Source organism: Cygnus olor, chromosome 14 (genome assembly GCF_009769625.2).
Source record: "Cygnus olor isolate bCygOlo1 chromosome 14, bCygOlo1.pri.v2, whole genome shotgun sequence".
NCBI lineage: Eukaryota > Metazoa > Chordata > Aves > Anseriformes > Anatidae > Cygnus > Cygnus olor.
The window spans coordinates 7,900,422-7,922,193 of NC_049182.1; the positions used below are offsets into that span (position 1 = coordinate 7,900,422).

A 21,772-nucleotide genomic window follows, 5' to 3' on the forward strand; every position below is an offset into this window, starting at 1 on the left:
AAAGCAAGCCACAGATCTGCAGATTTATAACCTCCAGATTCACTTAGCAGCTCCATTTGAAACAGTCATTTAAAAGCACTGGTGAAGCAGCCTTCATAGCTTAGGTTGTGCTAGGAGTGATTGAACATATCATATGCAAACAAGGCTCGCTCTGCGGAGAAGGCTGATTCATTATTTTTAAAGTGCTTGGATAATAGCATCTGTTGTTCAAGCAAATTTATGCAGCTGTAAAGTACACAGTGCTCCTAAATTCTTTGTTTCCTTGTCACTTTAAAACAAGATTTACTTGGCCAACATAATTAAATCTTTTATCATACATTTTTCTATAAGAAGAGCTTAATTCACCTGTATTGATCTGAAAAGCTTTTGTAGCTGATGTTTTCATTTTGGAAAGAAAGGGAATATTAGGAGACAGAGGTTGTTACACTGGGGAAGCTTCTAAAGGGAAAGAGAGAATAACTAAAACTGATAACAGAACAAAAGTAAAATAGGTCTTGAGTTAAGCCTCTCCTGGTGTCTCACAAATACGTGTGCACACCAGTTCTCATTCCTTCATCCCACCACAAAAAAAAAAAAAAAAAAAAAAAAAACACTGAAAGATGGGGATGTTGGGGAACCCAAGGAGAGCCTCAGCAGGAGGCTTCCCATAAAACACAAACCTGTCACCAGCCGAGCTCCAATATAGCCTGATGTTTTCCTATCTTAGGTGTGATTCACAGGTTGGGATTCTTACTGCGATTCCTTTCGTTTCTAAATGTTGGCATTTTAATATATTCCAAAGCCTGATCAGGGTTTTAAAACAAAACAACAAAACACAAAGCAAAACAAACAAAAAACCCTACCTAATATACCACAACTGAAATCCAAGGCATTTCATGACTGCAAGCAGTTCCCTTTTTTTTTTAACACTAATTTGCCTTTAAAATGCATATATTGACCTGTCTCTTTCAGGCGATTAGATGGTTGGATACTAAAACAGAAGTGGCAATTTTTCCTGTAATTGCAAGACAAGAGCAAATACTGTCAATCACCCTGTAATATTCTGGACTGCAGGTTATCTGACGCTGCCCTTCTCAGTAATATTACAACACTTCCCTGCAGCTGCCACGTGTCTGAGAGCTGCCACATGTTCACTTTTATGTGCTGCTTTGTAAAGAGAAATTCGGGTCTGTTATGGCATTTAAATATTTTTTTAATGTACATAAGTGTATATATATGTTTACATAAAATATACAGAAAAGTCAGAGCCGTGAGCCTGTAAGGAAATAGGATCACAGTGCCAGAAGTCCCAGCAGAGGAGAGGGGTTGTTGTGTGGAGGTGAACCGTACATTCTTCCCCAGGCAATGAGGCATGGTGCTGGGTGCTGCAAGGGTTAACCCAGGCACGGACATGCCCCTGAAAGCCATGAAAACACAGTGGGTAGATTAACAGAAAAAAAAATGGAGGTCTTAGGAGGCTCACGGTAAAGGCAGGTAATACACTCACCCAGATTTATATCAGACTTTCCCCAGCTTCACACATTTGCCTGCCAAGTTTTTGTAGCAGCTCAGTTGTCCAAAGGATGCTTCCTTAAACACAAGTTCTAAATTAACAGCAGTAACAGAGATTTCACTAATTCTCTCTCTTTTTTCTCTCTCCCCCTCTCCGACTTCAGATAACATTGAATTCTGCAAAAATCAAACTACCTAACTTGCCTCAAGGATCTTCCTCTTCTGCAGGGTCCAGGCAAAAAATCTACGAGCTCTGTGTGTGTCCCAATGGGAGGTTATTTCTGTCTCAGGCAGGCGCTAGCTCGACCTGCCAGATAAATACAAGCGTCTGCCTTTGAGAGACAATTTGCAGTGGGGCATTGCAGGCAGCACAAAAGCTAATTCTGGTCTCGCAGATTGCAGCTGCCAACTATTTTTACTAGAACACAGAAAGCCTATCAAAGACTTTTTTTGTGTGCGCGCGCGTGTGTGTGAATATATATATATAAAATATATATATAAAATTATATATATCCTCTGTGTAAAATGATGTTTCAGTACAAGGAATCCCAGGGTGACCCTGTTACATTTCTGTAGCATTTCTCTTTCCCCCACCAAAATTTACTGGTACAATCTACTGAATTGGACTTGATGCTCCCCTGGACCCTTCTGTAGTAATATAGTCTAATGATCACCCCTTGTTTTTGATCATCTTCTAAGAGCAATGGGATTGCTGGCTGGTCAATACCCTGGAACCAATGTAGACCCACCAACATACAAAGGGAAGAGTAGCATCTCTGATTGTTTTTGCACCATTAAATCAGTGGCATGAAAAAAACAAAATGGCCGGATGTGCTGTGCTGGTTGCCTAGAGTGATCCAAGATACCTGCGGTTAAATTATACACTTAAATTTTCACCTGAAGCATGACTCCCTGTTGGGAGAGATGGATCGTACTTGGCCAGTAGGAAAATCCCGGTCTTCTTGCTGGAGTGAGCGTTTGCTGAAGGGGTTCGATACTTGCCCGTGCTTGCAATGGATGCCTTGTGCTATTCAGGTGTGACTCATCGGCTCTAACCTTAACCTAAAGTCATCTCTGTGCTAACAGAACTAGCATCGTATTTAGTCCTTGAAAGAAAAAAAAAAAAAAAAAAAAAAAAAAAAAAAAAGTGAAGGTTGGACTAAAATAGAAAAGCCTTGAACCTCCTCAGTTAACAGGTGTCCTGGATCACCCTATGTGCTCTCTATTACCACATTCAAATTTGAAAAGACCAAATGTACCATGCGAAGGTGAGATTTAAGATTTGGACATTACCTACCAATACCTACAGAAACAGAGAAAATTACCTATTCTCTCCATAGAAACATAGAAATTCCTACAAATTGGATGTATAATATGAATGTTATGCCAGAATTTTTGTCATCTTTCCATTCAGGATATGCAGTCCAAGATCACATAAATTTTGCAGAGATTGCAAATATCAGAGACGTTGACAATGTAACAGATTATTTTTTCCAAGAATCTATAAAGATTATGACAAATTCAGATTACTGGAAAGCAAAGGCTTTGGATGGTGGTTCATCTGGAATTTGAGTCCAAAAAGCCCTGTGGTTGAATCTCTTCATGGGTTCGTTTTTCCTTACTGAAGTCCAGGAGTCACTTACGGGCAGGATAAAACATGCATTTGATCTGGTAACATAATTTCCCTTGTTGAAGTTTTGAAAAATACTGAGAAGAGCACAGATTTTTGAATTCTGACCTATAACTGCATCCACGTGCATGCAAAAATCCTTGAAAAACAAATGAACTAATTATCACAAAAGTGTTCAAGTCACAGTAAATCTCACAAGGACTGCGAGGTTTCTAAGTCACTGAGATGCTATTGAAAATATTACCTTGTATGCAAATACAACAGATCTGTGCCCGTCCCTAGTCATATCTAAGCAAAGCTGGTATTCCTCAAGCAATTTTCAAGACAAAAATGTAGCTGACAATAATTTTTAGAAATAACTTAGCCCTTTCTTTTTTTTTTTTTTTTTTTACATATTTCCATGCATTTTCGTATGGTCTGGAGAGTACCAGGGTTTGATTTTTTTTTTCTTTTTTTAATGATCTATTCTGGCCTAATCCAACACTGGCTGGACTCAATGGGAAGATTTCTATGAAGTTTGGATTAGATGTTGCTGCCTAACAAAGCAACATTCCCATAAAATTTATTCCTGAAAGAGGATTGAGTGATCTACATTTATTTCAGTGATGCTTTCAGATCAATGAATGAATTCAAACTATTTGTTAATGAATGATTCCTGTAATTATTATGTCTTGAGTCAATGTTCGAATGCAAAGGGTCACCCAGGATAACAATTGTATTGGGACACAGGACTATACCATCTCTGTTCAAAGAGGGGAATTGTGCCTATGCCTTAAGTCAATGCACTCAGCAAGGAGAAGCACATCATATTTATCTTGTTACTAAAACTAGTTCATCTGGGGGGAGGGACAGGAGGGTGTCTTGGGATCTGGTTGTGCAACTTAGATGTTAATGAAATGCATTTAGACTGTAGGGGCACCAAGAATGATACCAATTTATTTTATTTTATTTTATTTTTAACATGTTATATACAACAAAATACTGTGTACGTTACCTCTGGGACCACAACAGAAGTCCCATTCATAGTCCTACATTTACTGTAGAATTTTTTCCCTGTTTCACTTAATACTGATCATAAACCTTATAGCAAGCATGGCCCAATTCATAAACAAATCCTGCATGCACAAGCACTTGAGTGGTTGTGAAGACAGCTGCTGCAGGAAGAGTATCCTGTACAGAAAATGAGTTGCATTAACTTTCCCTTCCCTGGGGGTGTCAGTGCTAGTGAGAAACATGGGGCTGAACACAAGGACTGACTCAGAAGGGATGCTGCCTCCTGATCTCCATGCTCCTCTCCCAGGAGTCTGCTGGCTCAGTCCTCATCCCCACACACCATTTAGCTGCTGTGCTGAGCACTGCTTTCCCAGCAATTTCATTTTGAGTGGCTGGTCTTCTCAGCTGAGCTCTTGGACAAGGTTATCACCTTCTCGTATTAGGAAGGCTATAAAACTGCCTGAGGGCATTCAGCTATTTATTTTGGTACGAATTTCTATGGGGGAGCCGTTAGGGAACAGCCTTAGACATCTGGGCCATCACTACGAAATAGCATTTTCTGCAGAAAGCTTCTTGGACATGCTTTTAATTATGCCTGTGTAAAGGAGTTCCAGTTACTTCAATATACTTTACAATCATATTCCCATCTCAAAGAGCATGACATGATATGCTGTGTTGCTAGAGAGATTGAACCTATATAGAGACCTGAAAACCGTTTGAGCCCCACTTGAGTGTTAAGAGCACAGTTTGGATGATGATGCCCATTCTTGCCCTGGCCTCATGACTCATCCCCTGCTGTTCAGTGAGTGGCAAGCCAGAGCGAGCAGGACTGCATGTCTCAGATCCCAGGGGAAAAAAAAGGCATTTTGTTTAAGAAGTGGCATGCAAACACATCCAGCTATCTCACGTTTCACAGTTTGTTGTCTGGGGGCAATTGTGGAGTGACCAGCTCACCTGTTCCAAGAGGCAGATGCATGAGACTCCCTTGCCCAGAGTCCACTCACATTTGCTTTACCTTTATGAGTTGGTTTTCCTTGATTGCATCCATGTTATAACCTCCCTGGCCAGAATTTTGTACATATGCTCTACCTGCCATTGATAAATGCCAAAAACAAACAATGGTTTGTGTATTTCTTTATGAATTGGGCCTGCAATTTTGTTCAATTGAGCATTTGCTATTAGGGGAGATGCCATTTATCTCAAATCAGAGTTTAGTTTTACCTCTCAACACTAAGGCAAGGCTGGGGTGGATGGTGAATTTGTTTATACCGAGCTCAGTGGAAGAGACCCCAACGACTTCACAGCCTGAGCTAGAGCAGGAGCTTGACGGATGAAAATTTGCGGCACTGATGCCAGTGGAGACACTGCCAGCTATTTCGGTGGCTGTGGAGCTGACCTCTGACTCTGCACTGTGTGCGATCCTGCATTGCAGCTATGTGCATTAAAAACATTGAAATGCTGATCAAGGGACTGTGATACTAATGTCAGTATACCTTAGGCAACCAGTTAATGATAAATGCTTTTATGTGTTGTAGTTCTTAATTTTACAAGGCTTTGGGACCTTGTTAAATTTGCTTTAAATGCTACACTTCAGTACACAGTCGGGAAAATGACTGTCAGTGCTTACCTGTACTCCAGTACCTGAGCCATATGTCATGTATGACCCTTCTGTGTGGATGTGGGGAGGGTTAAAGCAAAAAGACTTTGCCATTAGAAAAAACAGAGATCCTAATACCAATTGTACAACTGTATCCATTCTCCATGTCTTTGGGTTTGTTTTTTTGTTTTATTTTGTTGTGTTTTTTTTTGTTTTGTTTTGTTTTGTTTTTTTTTACCCTTTTTTGAAGTATATTACCCAGTAGTCTGTGAAATGGGTAGCTTTAGAGTAAAAAGAAATGTCAACACTAAAGGAAGTCCTCGAACGGGAAAAGCCAGTAACTACTTGACTAGGTATAAGGCCTCTCCTAGGTATACATTTTTAGAAAACTAAGCATGTGCAGGAGTGATTTTTATTTGTTTCTCTCAGTCGTGTCTTGTCAAACAGCTGTATTTTAAGAGTTGTGTTTTTTTTTTTCTCCTTCAATTATAAATATCATAATGCACAAGCAAAAAAGTTTAGGGCATAAGCCTAAAAATGCCATCTGCAATATATGGTACAGCAAAACGATGTTTAAATCAAGAAAACCCTCCCTAGAAATTGTTTCAAGGTTAAGGAGTGATTCCTGTGGAACTTCTGAAGATGTCCAGTCAGTTTCCATCATACCTGGTTTGCAGTGACAGATGATTTTAAAGGAAATTAACTTTTGTTGTCATAAAATACATGCACACACACATATATATACACATGCTCACATACAATTTTTTTTTTCTATTTGCTCTTATGGCTTTAAGTTTCACATTGCAAAAGACAGTGAGACAAAGACCAAAGACTTATAGAAATTAATCCCTTCTCTAGTTGCCCTCATGCCTGAAATGCATTAACTTTAATGGTGCTTTTTGGAACTGGCCAGGAAAAATACAGATTTATTGCATAGCTGCATTTGAGAGAATACAGTGACAGGAAAGGAAATAACGTGAAGTTCTGTAAATGTACGCAGAGGGTAAGGTTACCTGAAAACTGAAACATGCAGAAATAACCAAAAAATTAAAAGACGTCCTCCAAGGCTGAAAGTATAAATAAACTGAGGAAATGTTACTGACTGTGCACATCCCTGCACTTGAGCATAAACCGATGAGGGATGCTGGTAGTTTTTGGCAGAGGGGCTTTGTGGATTTCTTAAGGGCAGGCAGGCATGGGGCTCTTGGGCTCTGTTTCAGGGAGGACATGAACGAGAGAAGGATGGCTCCTGTAAAGGCATCTGAATCTTCAGTCTTAAGAATTCTTAATACCCTGCTTGGTGAAGAAGAATAACTGCGCTGTAATGATTTAATGATTTCATTTTAAAGTGCATGTAGTAAAAATAAGAAAGTTAGGAGCTGTTTTTTTTGTGTGTTTTCCTTTTTTTTTTTTTCTGTTTTTTTGTGTGTGGGTTTGGTTTGGTTTGTTTTTTTTGTTTTTAACAGCTGACATTTTAAATTTGGAAATGTCATCATCCAGAAATCACCTGAAATCACCTGAGCAGATGCAGGGAGCATTCCTGTCAAGCTCTGGCAATCAGGAGATTGGTGTTTTTCAAATCTGAACACAGCAGCTTCTTTATTCTCATTGCTGTTGTTGTTGAGGAATGCAATCACAGTAACATTTCCGTTTTCCCCATTTTAAGCTTTTTCATCAGTTCTGAAATTGCTGTGTAATGTTTTGGTAGCCAGTGTTGTGCCACACACACGGGGCTATGTTCAGGTGGCTGCAGTCCCCAAATGCCATCTCAGCTTCTCGTGCCTCCAAAGACCAAAATCAGCTAGCATCAAGCATGAAGCAGTAACACTAAGGTGAAATTTGGGCCTTTTGGGTAAATTCTCCATGGCAGTTGCAGTGTTTTCACAGCTGATGTAGCCAAGTTTATAGCTGTGATTGGAGCAGGGTTAAACACTGATGTGGCGCTGATGAGATTATTCAAGCAGGAGCGGAGTAAATTAAAGAAGGCAGGTAGGAGGGAGAGGGAAGAAATGGCAAGAGACATCACCCTAATCACGGTAATGCAGCAAACTTTTGTCTGTTTACACTATTATACTTTAAATTAATAACATCCATTTTTACTAAATATGGTAGCAATCATGTTTGATCTTTCCTGGTGCACAGTGGAATTGCTGTCACTGAAAGCACTTACAGCCTGGGCTGGTTAAGATTGCTAGGGTGTTGTTTCCGTCCACAATAACCACAATGGCTTGGGGCTTGGATGGAAATTATAGTGAATAGCTTGTATTTAGAAAGCTTTTAAATCTACTGTGGTTGAGAAGCACATGATTATGCACATACAGCCCTGAGGCTTTATCATTTAAAACTCTCTTGTCCTGCCACTTGAATTGCATTGTGCCCTTGTGAAAAGTGACACACTTTCTTTATGCAGGAAAACGTGGATATTTAAAGCTGCAGGATTTTTTTCCAAAGCGAACAAGAAAATATAACCATAGCGTACCATTGAGACTTCCCATCCAAGTCACTTTAAACTAGAGATGTGAGTCCCTTAAAAATTAATTTGCTACAAGTGTAATTCCTGCGGGAAAGTCAGCCCTGGTGTCACTTCCAGGAAATGTCTCACCTTCTCGACGTCTGTGGTGGCTGGGATCTTCTGCCACTGGTAAATCAGTAGCAGTGGGCTGCCTGGTCAGACAAAGCCACATTTCCTTTGGGGCCACTCATCTCCATGGAGAGGGTGAGTTTTGTTAGTTTTTAACCAGTACTTAAAAGTAGGAAGGATGTGTCCGCTGCGAAGCAATATGTAGTTTGTCAAATCTTCCTGCCTGCAAAAGAAAATGTCAGAAAGAAAAAATTGTGCAAAAGTGTTGCATTTACATTGTTTCCTGCTCCCAAATGCTTTAGATAAAAATATGCAGCCTTAGTAAAAAGGTCTTTTTTTTTTTTTTTCAAAGATTAAAAGGACACGTTGGAGCCTTTCATCAGGTCCATCCCAAATGGAAAGTCTCACTATTTCTAACACTTTCACCATGACAGGAATAGGCCCATTGCAAAGCATAGGTCATGCGCATCTTTGCATGTAGCAAGAATTTAGAATTGCATTGTACTTTCACATTTTTGCCCCATTTGAAAGGCTTAACCACTGATAGGAAATAAAGCTTTCTGAAGCCTGCCTACAGCTAAATGCGTTACCACTTTCTAAAGCAATGTAGTTTCTTTGTTCTTTTAAAGATTTCCTCATAACGGAGTCCTTGAAACATCTTGAGGCAGGCTTACGCTGGAGAGCAGAAGAATAATTATTTGTGGGCGGTTCTATTTTTACCAAAGGCTGGATTATAGTTGAAAAATGTTGCTGTTAGAGTTTCTCCCACACTTACTTAGCTGCAAACACCACCACCCCCAACACTACGGCAAGATTTCTCCCAGGATAGCTGCCTGCAGAGCAGGGAGCTAGCTGCTCCACTAAGCAAGAGCCTGCTAATTTTGTCTTCATTTGGGTCCTCCTCTGGGTTTGTGCACTCACTACCAGTGCTATATTTGATCTAGCAGCTAATGAAACACTTTGGCGATGCTAATGATTTTACAGATGGATGTGTACATGCAGTCTAAGTGGTATAAATTATGGTGGTGGTTATTGGTTGCTGTATTAACAAGGCCTTGATCACCTTGAAGGCATCCAGGGGATGCCCCCGGTACGATGCCTGCCCTCAGGCAGCCTGTGAGGTAGGGAGGCTGGAGGCTGGCATTGCCCTTTCTCGTTGATCTCCGTCCCATTGCCAGGTCCTCTGCACTAGAAACAGCAGCAAGGAACGGTGCCTGCCTTGCAAGGCTGGGCTGGAGCAGTACAGCAGCTTGCACAGGACAGGCACTTGACTCTGTGGCTGGGGTAAATCAGGATGGGGCTCCGTTTAACTCACTGGTAGCCTATACCATCTGAGGGTTTCACCCTGAAGGTTTGAGTACGCTGTCTAAACCACCATGATCCATGCTCCAGCCAGATTATTTCATGGGCAGTACGTGCATGGGCAGTACGTGCATGGGCAGTACGTGCATGGGCAGTACGTGCAGCAGGCGGTCTTGCCAGGGCTCTGGGGCTCTGCTGCTCCCATGCACGTTAGGTCAGGGCTGCACTGTGTGCGGAGTGGCTTCCGCAGAGCAGGCGCTGCTGGAGGAATTTGCTTTCTTGTCCCCTCCTGTGGGTAATCAGAGAGAGCACAGAAGTTAGGAGTAACAAATCCTGCCCTTGCTCAGCAGAGTGAGAGCACACCAGAAGCCTCATAAAGAGCAGATCTGAGCAATTATCACACCCTATGTTTATCAAAGAAGGGCTCGGCTGATAGCACTCACACCCAGATTTCTCCCTAGATCAGAGCTTTTCCTGAGCCATGAGCCAGATCTCGGTCTGGATCTGCACTGTGCAGTACTCTGGGTGCAGGGAAGGGATTGACCTGCTGGATCTGACTCAGATCCGTTTGATTTTTTTTTATTTTTTGCCCACCCCTTATCGAATTAGTTTCCTTGTGCACGAATGCCAATAGAGTTGCTGATATTAACCCAACACATGCTCCGCGTAATTAGACCCAGCAGCAGAACAACATTCAGTGTGAGTTGAAGCAAATCCCCATTCATCTACAACAGTAGCATAAAGGCATGACCCATATGCTATGGCAGTTTTCATCTGTGATGGTTAAAATACCTTGTCTGACCTCTACTCTGATAACCACCAATGACCTTGATATTGTAAACAGGACAAAATGAATTTAAAGTCTTATCATAGTTCTCATTAAGAAATTCAGATTGGTTTGGCTTTTTTCTTTTTAATTTATGTATGTGTGTGGTTGTGTGGGAAAATATAAAGCTTTTTTGTATCAAATAACATCAATCCTTGCACACTCTATGCAAAATTTTGTAAGCATTGCAATAATGCTATGAATTACACAAGGAACTATTTTAACTTTATTACACTTTCTGTATAAAAAAATTTGTATTTAAATGATTTCAACTGCAATCTTGTAAAATATATTAATAAAATAATGATTGTTAAGAAGGAAAGAGATGTTGAGTTTTTTTGTTTGTATGAGCCTGACAAATGCAATTGAGACCTCAAACATTCATTTGTCTGTAGGGTATGGTTAGGATGTGTTTGTAAGGTATGTCTGTATATCTGCATGTATTTGTATGTCCATAGGATGTGCCAGACTGCTTCATACGAGTGATCTGTTTCACAGAATCAAGTCACTGGATATATTCATGCCAAAACATGCCGTAGAGGAAGAAATGATGGGGAAAGTTGAGTTACCATCTTGCTTACTTACAGTTTGGTTGAGCTTTGCCCTTGTACAGTAGGAGTCTCTCAGCCAAGCAGTGCTGTGGGCACTGAGATCCTGCCTGAGCACCACAAACCTCTCGGTGAGGATCACTTGGTGGATCTGGTGCTGCTCGTGCTCCAAACCAGCAGCACCTTGGGGTTTCCACAGGCTGGGGGGGGACCAGAGCCAGGTGTATGCATCCAGGAACAAGCCCCTGCCTGCGCACAGTGTGGGGAACATGAGCTCAAGTCTGCCTGCAAAAAAAAATTAAAATTAAAATTAAAAAAAAAAACAACACAGCAGCTTGGACCAACTTGTTGCTTTAATGATCCATCAGTTCTATTTTAATTGGCTAACTAATCAGATGCTCAGGGTGACTCTGCACATGCCAGGCAATCACTTGTGAGGCCATTTTGCAGGAGCTGGATTTTAAATATGAAGTTGTTCACCATGGATTTTGTCGGTAAATGAGAACATTGATTGAGGCTCATTAGCTGAACGAATAGCAAGAATTCAGTCCAGCTGAAAAGACGTGCATGCCCTCCAAATGCACAGAGCATGAGACCAGTCATCACAGCTGTGATACTGCCAGAGTCCAGGCTGCAGGAGTACGTGTTTACCCGTTTGGGAGAGGTACTGTTTATCAGCCTTCAAATAAGTTCACACAGGTCTGTTTGGCAGACACACACAGTCTTTTGCTCTCTGGGTTTTGGACTGTTTGCAGTTTTAAACAAACAAATAACAACAAAAAAAAATAAAGCAGACAACAACAACGACAACAAAAATGTATTTCAGCTGAACTTCAGGTGTCATTCTTGGCCTGAGTTTGCAATTTCTAGCAAATTGACAATGAAATGATTCACAAGTTAACCTCATTTCAGCACCATGCTGCCGGGGACTGCACAGCACCAGCAGGAGTTGCAGCCAGCACCGCCACAGCAGGCAGCGGCCGCATCCTTCACCAGGACCAGCAAACTCCTCCTCAGCTGTCTCACGTGCGTTGCGATTTAAGCAGGGAGGAGTTATGAAATTCAGCCTTAGCAGCAGCATTTGCAGTGCCCCTATATAAGAAGTGCTAAGTGGTGGTACTCAGCACCAATGATATTTTAAGTGGTTTTGAAAGCCTAGGAAGCTTTGGTTAAAAACAGGTTTCGTTTTGCAAAATCCACTCCCTGGAAAATTATCAAAATGCAATTTCTTCCCAGATTTTTTGCCTTTCCATTTTTAAGAAGTACTTCCTGATTCTTGCTTTATTTCCTATCTATCCCTATAGGTAATTCATTCATTCTTTTTTTTTTTTTCTTTTTTTTTCCTAACTAGTAGAAAAGATGAATCAACCAAACAAAAAAAAAAAACACAAAAGCAGAAAAGAACCATTGAAACCAAATGAATCCATTTCATACTCTGTAAAATGATAACAACTTCAACATTTTAAAATTTTATGTGCAGCTGGATTTTTGTATTTTTCATCTACGTCTAGTACAGACAAGTTTCTGCTGCGGAAGTTCAGTTGTTAAATCAGGGTGATTATTTTTATTTTTACGAACAGAGTTCAAAAATCAGTGATGAGAAGTATCTGTTTTAACAGCTTTTCTCCAGTGCTGTGACCTTGATTCTTCTGTCCTTAAACTGAACAGAAAATTCCTCTTGAATTTAGTGATGAAAGTTCAGACCTAAATAGCTCCAGTGCCAAATGTATCCCAGAGGAAAATTATATGGCCTCATTTAATAGAGAAAAAGCAAGAAGTCTGGCCAGCAGCTGAAACTTGGCTTTTTTTCTGCAGTCATTCCCGAATAAAAAGCAGAGTGTAGGTAGTCTTTAAATATGTGATTCACACTATCAGGCTATTGTAATAAACATTACTGATATGATCTGCACTTTTCACAATTGGGGTTTGTGAATAGGCCTTCACATAACAGCTCTGCTTCGGGCCATCATACAACCAAGCTTGTGTAACACCAGCTGTGGTATTTTCCCCTTCACACCTACAGGGACATTTTTTCCCCTACTTCTAGTCTTTGCTTTCAGTCTCAAAAGAAACATCACAGTGCAGGCAGAATACACACCACTGCCTCCTCACTGAGGAATGCATGTGCCATCTGCTTGGCCCCGTTCAGTGGGTGCATGCAGGGAGGGAATGGCACAAAACACCATTGAAATCTCTCAAACAACCTCATTTGGAGTGGTTTCCTGCTGCTGCTGGGGATGGACCCCTTGGGGGGCTCCTCTTCCCACCCCACCTTCCTCAACAGCGCTGTGCCTATGCCACTTCCTGGCTGTGACCCGCAAGTATTGTAAATGACAGCAGCCCCCAAGCAGACAGGAGACGGGAAGGCCCCAGTGCTGCTTGTTATTTCAGCACCCTTTCAGACAAAATATATCTGCACTGCCTGCCCTAAGCTCTACCTACAATTTCAGCTTAGCATCTGAGTGCTCCAAGTCAACCATGGGATGCTCTACGTGATTGAGGTGGGTGGGCTTCTACTCACTGAATACAGGTCTTGCATCTGCTTTGCCAGACTGGGGAGATGTAACAACAACAACAACAACAAAAAAGAGTCAAGAAACAATATGCACACGCTGGAAAATGATGCTGTATCTGGGATGCAGCCAAGCAAACGCGGGGTTCCCCATAGCAGGACACCCACAGAAAGCGAGAAGTCTCTCAGGAGGAGCAAGCTGAGGGTGTGACCCCGCTGTGTCCCACATGACACATTTACATGGGTTTCAGTGCTCTGACAGGAACAAACTGAGGCCCCAGGACTGTAATAAGCAGTGCTAGAGCTGATGCTGGGCACAGGAAGGGCTGCGTTTATTTAAATGTGCCCCCTCCCCAAGCACAACATTTGCAAACCATCCCAACAGCAGCTGAATGCCAAATGCAAGGTGAGAGCTGGACACCCAAAAGCTTGCACTGATTTCCAGTATCAGCAGGCTGACGAATAATAAGCACCTGCCTAGGAAGAGTGTGCACACACATGCTTGCCTGGGGATGGGGGGAACCCATTTCTGAATAATATGTATTTCTGTGTCGGTTCTAGCACCTTCCGAAAGCATTTGGTTATTTCAATAAACCCCAATCTCAAAAGAGAGTTTTTTTTTGCAATGCAACCGTCTTAAACCATAATAAGCAAATTTGAAAATAACTATCATCCAACATAAAGAGGCTAATAGAAAAACAGCTATAGCGGAGCCATCAGGCTGTGAATGCTCTGAGAGCTCTACGCACCCATGAACAAAGAAAAAAGAAAGGAGAAAAGCACCGTCACTTCCAAGAAAACCCACAACCCACCACCTACACGATGAACTTTTAAGCACAGAATGCAACATGCAATGAATTATTTATGGCTTAATCTGCAGTGAACAGTTTAGAAGGCAAAGGAAACACAAACTGGAGGCACAGCCTTGCCAGGGCAAGGGCAGGGACATGAGTGCTGGGCGCTCCTGACCAGAAGACATCTGAGTGCATGGGAGGAGTTGCACACTAAGAAAGTTTAAGACAAACGTTTCTGGCAAAATCCAGCCTGATATTCTAATAGCCTCTGACCCCACTGCACCACCACATATCATTGTTCAGGTGACAGACACAAGCACTTTTTGGTCAAAGGCATTTGGACCGCTCCAGCAGGGCAGCCACTACTCCTCACCTTTTTCCCCACTGCGCTGGTTTTGTGCTAAGGTAAAGCACAAGTACAGTCAGTTGTGTTTAAAGGCTAATGACAGGAACAAAGAAATCACAGACGTAAAGGCCACATCCTGCTTTTACATTAATTCTTTGTAGCCTGCCTACAAAAAGGGGCTGTCCCTGCCCAGTACTGTGTGGGCTCTGCAGTACACGAGCCCCTCAGCTCCACAGGAGCAGAGGCCTTTAGCACGGCATTGAATTAATGCCTTTGTGGTGGGCCCTGCCTGGGCCCTGTCCCCAGGCCCAGCGTGGTGGTGCACGGCCCTGCCACACAGGTGGGGCTTGGGGTTTTTGCAGCGCCAGGATGGAAACCCTGTGTCCAGACAGACTTATCAAAATTGTAGGGGAAAAATAACCAAACACAGAAAGGTCTGAGTAGGCCTCAACTCAACATGCCTCTTTCATTTCCATTTTAGTTTTCTCTTTCTGATTTGATTTTTGGATCTCAGTAGATAACCACTGTTAGGGAGACCCGTTTGAGACATACCTGCTGCTTTGCTCTTTCCTTCTTCGGGAAGGTGATGGGAGACAGCAAAAATAACAGCAGAAATACTGAAAGCTCTGCAACCCTAGGGCAAGTGCAAGCAGTTCCCAGTGAACTCAGTAGGCATTGCGCCTACACATAGATTGTTGCTCCCATCTTTAAGATACTGAACAGCAGGCTCAAAATGAAAGAGCCAAAGGTTGGCGTGATGTGAATGAGAGGGTTTAGATTCAGATTCATCAAAACCATAGGCTGCTTTGGCTCAGGAGAGTTGGTCTGGACTACACACTTCATAAGAAATACAAGACTAAAACAAAGAGCCATCAGGCCTAAAACAAGAAGATGAAAAAGGAAAAGGAAAACAGAAAAAGCAGAACAATTTGGGAGTGGGGCGTTTTTCTTTTATTCCTCCAGGCTTCTGCATTCAGGCACTGATAAGCCCCATATTGCCTGTTTCTCTCTAAACTCAGCTGCTCGTACAGAACACTGTAGTTCTCTGTGTTCTCAAGGCTTCCCCTCAGAGCTCTGGAGAATCCAAATCCCCAGGGAAAGAGTTTTGCTAGGGCGGAGGTGACAGCCTTGCTCCAAGGGCAGCCCAGGTAGCCCTGAGACCCTTTGCTCCTGCCCTCAGAAGAATATTTTCATCCATAATTTGCATGAGGACTGCAAGGAGGACCTCAAGATAAGCCTAAGAAAGTGCAGGAATGTAGATGGCAGGCATAAACAAGACATTCATTATGTTGCAATGAATTATTTGCAATTAGAAAACACTTAGAAGCTGCTAAATTCCATTAACATTTCATGGCCCATATAAAGTGACCCCTAATTGCATGTTAAAGAAGGACCTGTCTTTTTATGTTTCCATCTCACCACATAAAAAATAATTAGGTGAGGAGCACATTGCCCAGACCGGCCCACCATGCAGCAGGAGGCTGGAAGCTGCAATGCTGACAGTCCTGAGCCTGTGGCTGCAGCCAAAGTCTGGGTGCAAGGGGGATAAATGCAGCACATGTGGAACTAGGCCTGGACTGGCCTTGGTGTCATGTGTGCCAGAAGTCGCTGCCAGGCAGTTGTAAAGGTCCAAGAATGCCAGAAAATAACTGCATCTGACCTGGCCACAATGACTCAATTTATGAGAGTGGTTGGGACCTGGGGTTATTGTTATGTTACCTTTGACTGAATGGAAAGAACAAGCTTCATCGCACGCACCTGTCTTGCCTTAAGAGACCCTGAAGACAAACCACGATTATCAAATTCACCTCCTACTGTCCCAAAGAAATGGAGAATTAGCACTCACGGAGTCTGCGTCACCTGAATACTCATCAGTCCAACACCAGTCAGCCCCCTGGTGCTGCTCAGGAGCATGGGGTAGGTGGGCATCTGCACTTAATAGATAAAAGTCATCCTGGCAATGCCTGGAATGCAAATCCAGAAACACACTGGCAAATCTAGATGGAATTGCTCTTTGCCTGCCTGCTTTTGGTCAAATCTAGAACAGAATGTATTCCCTGGGGGGATATCTCGATAGAGTGGCACTCATGTTGCCCCCGCTCATTTACATTTGTTCTGTGCTGAGGTTGTCATATATAATGTTCTTGTAAAATATACAATTGGTTGCAATTGGATAAATTGTCAAATTCTAAATGATCCTTGCTCAACTGCAAAATTGATCAGGCAGTGATTTTTCATCTTCGATTTCTCTATACCCTTCAAGATTTCTCACTGTTGGAATTCATGTCCACAAGAAATGTAACGTGGCTGCTTTGCTTTAGCGGTAATTTCCCTGGCTTTTCCTCAATATGAGAAGCCAAGTGGAGTCTCATGAAATTGTTTGCTTACAGAAAAAAAAAAAGAAAAAAAGGAAAAAAAAAACATAGCTGAGAGTTTTAACTGGGAAATAAATAAATAAATAGATAGACTTGGATGGAGATAAACAAAACATTCAGATAAAATGAGTTCTGTGCTTACACTAAACACACAGAAAACCTGAAACATGGCACACAAAAGGAAGTCATCCTGTACCAAAACAGCAGCAAATTTCTTGCTCAGCTCAAAGCAGGCAATGGCCGGCGGGTGCTTCCCCCAGCATCATCACACACCCAGCAGGAGCCCTGGCTCTGGGCATCTCTGGGCTGGGGCTGCATTGCATGGCATTCCTGCCCTGCCCTGCTCCTCCCCACTGATTAATGAGGACTGGGAGCTGTGATGTCTTGAATACAGCAACAGGTCAGCTAACAGACATTAAAAAAAGGCCTGTCTGCCTTCGATTGCTAACAACTAGTTTTAACATGCATTTTCCAGGGAATATTATTTATGTTTAAGCCTCAGGATACTGGCAGCATGAGCAAAAATCCCTTCAAAGAAAAAAGGCGCAAGCAGAAAGATAATTAGCCATGAAAGAATTAGTGGTGAAATCATATTTACCGAGCCAGAAGTGCCAAGGCTTGTTTTGATTTCAGTGGAAGCATCCACGTTTTAAAGCAGGGCATGTGCTTCTGAAGCAGCCACTGGAGGCTGCAAAGCAGTTTCCTCCTGGGGGTGGCTGCTGCTGCGCCAGCACGAACAGGATGGGTTTTCTGTTCATCAGCAGGAGAAAAATTTGGAGAGGGATTTTTGACATGCTGTATGGAGAGGAATTTCCAGAGGAATTCAAGCTGTTTCTCTTCTGGCTCTGGAGGCAGTGTTCAGGACTTCAACCAGCATTCAGCTAGGAGATTGTTCTGCCTGGAGTGAGAATTGAAAAGCTTCAAAAGAAAAAGAAGGCCTCCTCAATCATTTAGCTATTTAAAAATCCCAGAGACCAGGTATGCTGAAGGAGTTGGGGAAACACATGAAAGTCAGAAGTGAGGCTGGAAAAAGCCTTTTCTTCCACTTAGTTTCAAGACCACACTAAGGCACTTCAATTACTGGTTGGGAAAAGGCTGCACAAATCATAAAGGAGGTGCTGGCAGTTCACTTTTTGGAGCATAAGCTCTGCCAATGGCATCATTTGGATGTTTAAAGCCCTTGGCTCTAATTGTAGCATGGCTACGCTTGAATAAACACTGCTAGGATTACAGTCATTGTGGAAAATGGGATGGATGATGTCCCAGTCTGCCTGAGACAGGAAGCTACTTCTGGCTCAGCTGGGAGGGGGAGCTGGCACAGAAAGCTCCTGACACTGTGACACCTCTCTGCAATGATTTCCCCCAAGATGAGAGGGCTGATTAGGTGCAAGGAGAGAGGCTAAAGCAGATTGAAACATCCCTTATGCAGATGTTCCATTTAAAGCCAGCTGCATGCAGCCTAAGCTGACTTGCAGGCACTTCAACAGCCAGTTCTGCAGAGGGTAGGAGTCAGAAGTGTCTGCTCTCCCCCTAGATCCAAGAACCAAGACTCCCAGGGACCAGGAATATTTCCCACTTGTGCAAGGAAACCCAGCCGTCAGTCACATCCCTGGCTGGGAGTCCAGCTATATCAGGACTCCATGGCCAAGGCATTCAGCTCTCTCACAACTTCTCTGTCACCTTGCGGTATTCATTGTCTTCAGGAATGTGTTCTGTCAGCCCCAGCTAGATGGCTGAATATATGAGCTCCGTCCTATAATAAAAAGAGCCACTGGCAGTTCTGGGAGGTCTAGCCCTCCGGTTCTTTATCTTTGTAGATGAACAAGTTTTGTGTCCTTGGAAGAGACACTGTGGCTACTGTTAGTTATTGATCACTGAAGCCAAGCTTCTATGCCTTTGACATCTGCTGCTGCCTGTCAGATGTCAAGATGCTGTCAAAATAGGACAACTGGGTTAGAAGACAAGCCAGTGTCATCATTGTAATGGGAGCTGGTATTTTGTATGGCTGGCCCATCTTTCATGCACAAGCGTTTGATCAGTCAGAAGCAGAAAGATGGGTTGTATGCACAGCTTCATAACTTCTGCTGTAATTTGTCTCCCACATTAAATGCAACAGTCCTAAAGATAGTGACTTATATCTGGTGACAAATGGAACTGCAGCAGCTGAAGTTCTGCCTACCTGTCTGCCCAGTCCATCTGCCAAAGCCTGCCTTTCCTGCAGCAGGGCTTGGGGGCTGTACCAGTGCCCACACTGCACTTGGGAACACGAACCTGAAAGCAGCAGAGCTGGCACACAGATCTGCTGTATAAATTGGACAAACCTGTTCCATTTAGCTGTGCCTCCTGGAAGGGAGCAGGGAGGAGTATGTTGGGTACCTGAGCATTGCCAAACATGACTGCAGTATCAGTTTGTAGACTGATGTAAAGGAAAGCAAGTGACATGAATTTAATGTGGAAATAGAAGTCTTCCATCCACTAGCCAGACATGAAGCAAACACAAAGAATAGCATAGAGGACTAATGTCTCGTTGTGCTGTCACTAACCCTGAGCCTGTGAGTCTGGTCTGTGAGTTCACCTAGATCTAGCCCAAGAATTTAGAGGTATTTGAGTTACATCCAAGGTGGAATTAACACTTGACATATAGCTAACAGGACAAATGAATTGAGCATTTCTGTTCAAGGCCTTAAAGCTTCTCGCTTGGCTATACTAAAGTCTCTTGCTCTGTTTATCAGAGTATCCATTAGCGAGCATAAACTTGGAGGAGATTCCTTGCTTTGGAAGCCATTAGTATTCAGCAATGTGCTATTACTTCTGGCTTCTAGCTGCAAAACAGAATTCAGGCCAAATTTGTGAATTTTTGGTCCTATGATAAAATTATACGGCACAAACAATTTGAGGAAGATTGACTATGAGGGTAATGTACAAGGCCAGAGTGCTTAGACCAGTTCCACGTAAGCCATTTAGTACCTCTCTCTGTCTACAGCTCTATTCGGGTATTTCTTAGGAAACACTCCCTAACACATACTGGAATAACACAAAGAAGTTTTGAATAACCCGAATACTGAACCCCTTCCTAGTTCTACTCAAGTATCTATGATATTAGGAGAAACGAACACTTACAGCATTTCGTAAGGTTGAACACAAACCCCTTCAGTTTGCAACACACTTGAGCATTATGTACTGCTGAAGCTGTTTGTTTAAAAGGTTCAGTCAAAATCATAGAAGAATAGAATTTGAGGAGGAGAAGAAATAAAAGAAAGCCTATACAGCATCACTAGAAGATGCCTGTAGCAGTTATCTTTTGCTGGAGCCTTGCATTGAATGAGCTTTGAGACGTATATAAAGAGACAATCTGCTTCCCACCATGTCTAATTTAAAAGGCTTTTATATTGGCTCCCTGAATGAAATGTCCAGCTGGAACTTGTTCTACAATGTGCTAACTGACCAGGCTAAAGAAACCTACACTTACCAAGAAAGATTATAAAAGGCATAATTCCGGATAACATGGAAGTTGACCTTCCACTGTAAGCAGGAGGTCTGTCAGACCATATAATTTTAGTTGTCAGTTGCAAACCATCAAGGAGAGACTTTAAGCCTATACACCGCACACACAAAAAAGAAAAGGCAAGCACTCTAATAAAGCTGAGCTGTTATTTATAAAAATTCATGCATGCTTTTATATGTAGGTGTACACTTCCATTTTCTGGATGAACATTGGTACTTCTGCACTGAATGAAGCTTTGATACACTATTCAGCTGTATGAAACAACAGCATTTCATTATTTCCTGTGTAGGTTTCTATGTGAAACTGGTTGATCATCACAATTCAACACACTGCTGGTTTTCAGTGCTAGGTTAGCATTGTGTTACGTTAATGGCTGAACAACTCAGTCAGGACTTACAAGCAGTTGTAAGCAAATGCTCTTGCCAGCATCAGTTTTGTAGGCTCTGCTCTGTAAAGTAATCTGCTAGTGAAAGATGCAAAACTTCATTAAATCAGAGGATACATCAGCCAGTGTACACCTTGCTGAGTAAAGACTGGATGGAAGATACCAGGTCTGAGGGTAGGAAGGAGAGGAGGAGGTGGGACACTGTTGTCCTAGATAGCTGAGCTGCCTTTTTCAGAGGACACCAGAGAAGAAATCTCAATGTTTGAGGTCCAAATGAGCCCCCTTTAAGCTGCCTAGAGATATTCACACAGATACTTTGTGTATACTGTGGAAGGCCACCTCTGAGTGGATTATCTAGATTTTGGCAAGCTTACAGTGGTTGCCTTGACTGCATATAAACCAGTCAGATTTTTGCTCTGGGCAAATCAGCCCAGTTCCCTCCAAGACATAATAACTTAACTCTCCAGAGATCTGAAATAAAGTTCGGAGAATAAAGTTCATATCAGCTTGGCCTATCATAGAATAATCACAAAGTTAGTCATTTAAACTTAGTAATAGGTGCTTCCAGATGTTTTGAGAAAAGAAAAATCAAAGTCAAGAACAGTTTTGTTATTCTTATTTGAATTTTAGCTGGGAAAATATAAAAGAGAATTTTTAAAATCAATTTCCATCCTCTGTAGTTAGTTCCTAGGGAACAGATCTTCAGCAAATATTCATAGTAATGAAACATTTAGAGGCATGCTGGTTAGGTTTACCTGCAGATTTTCTAGCCATGTTCCAGAATTAGCATCCAGGTGTCATTAGTCAAATCTGAAAACTTATGGCCTACACATCTTTAGTATTTCATAGAAAACTCTATCTAATGATATAGCAGATGTGGTAGAAAT

The 21,772-nt window shown here is 42.2% G+C and overlaps 1 protein-coding gene across 7 annotated transcripts in view; it reads left to right on the forward strand.

Moving 5' to 3' along the window:
• The window catches only part of SGCD (sarcoglycan delta), a 333,594-nt gene extending 322,852 nt beyond the window's left edge, over nucleotides 1-10,742 (forward strand). For all 7 annotated transcript variants that reach the window (XM_040573134.1, XM_040573139.1, XM_040573136.1 and 4 more), the window contains one exon: nucleotides 1,656-10,742. In XM_040573134.1, the coding sequence (XP_040429068.1) occupies nucleotides 1,656-1,829 (174 nt within the window). In that variant the 3' untranslated portion in view covers nucleotides 1,830-10,742. The remainder of the gene's footprint in view (nucleotides 1-1,655) is intronic.
• The last annotated feature ends 11,030 nt before the right edge of the window (nucleotides 10,743-21,772 follow it).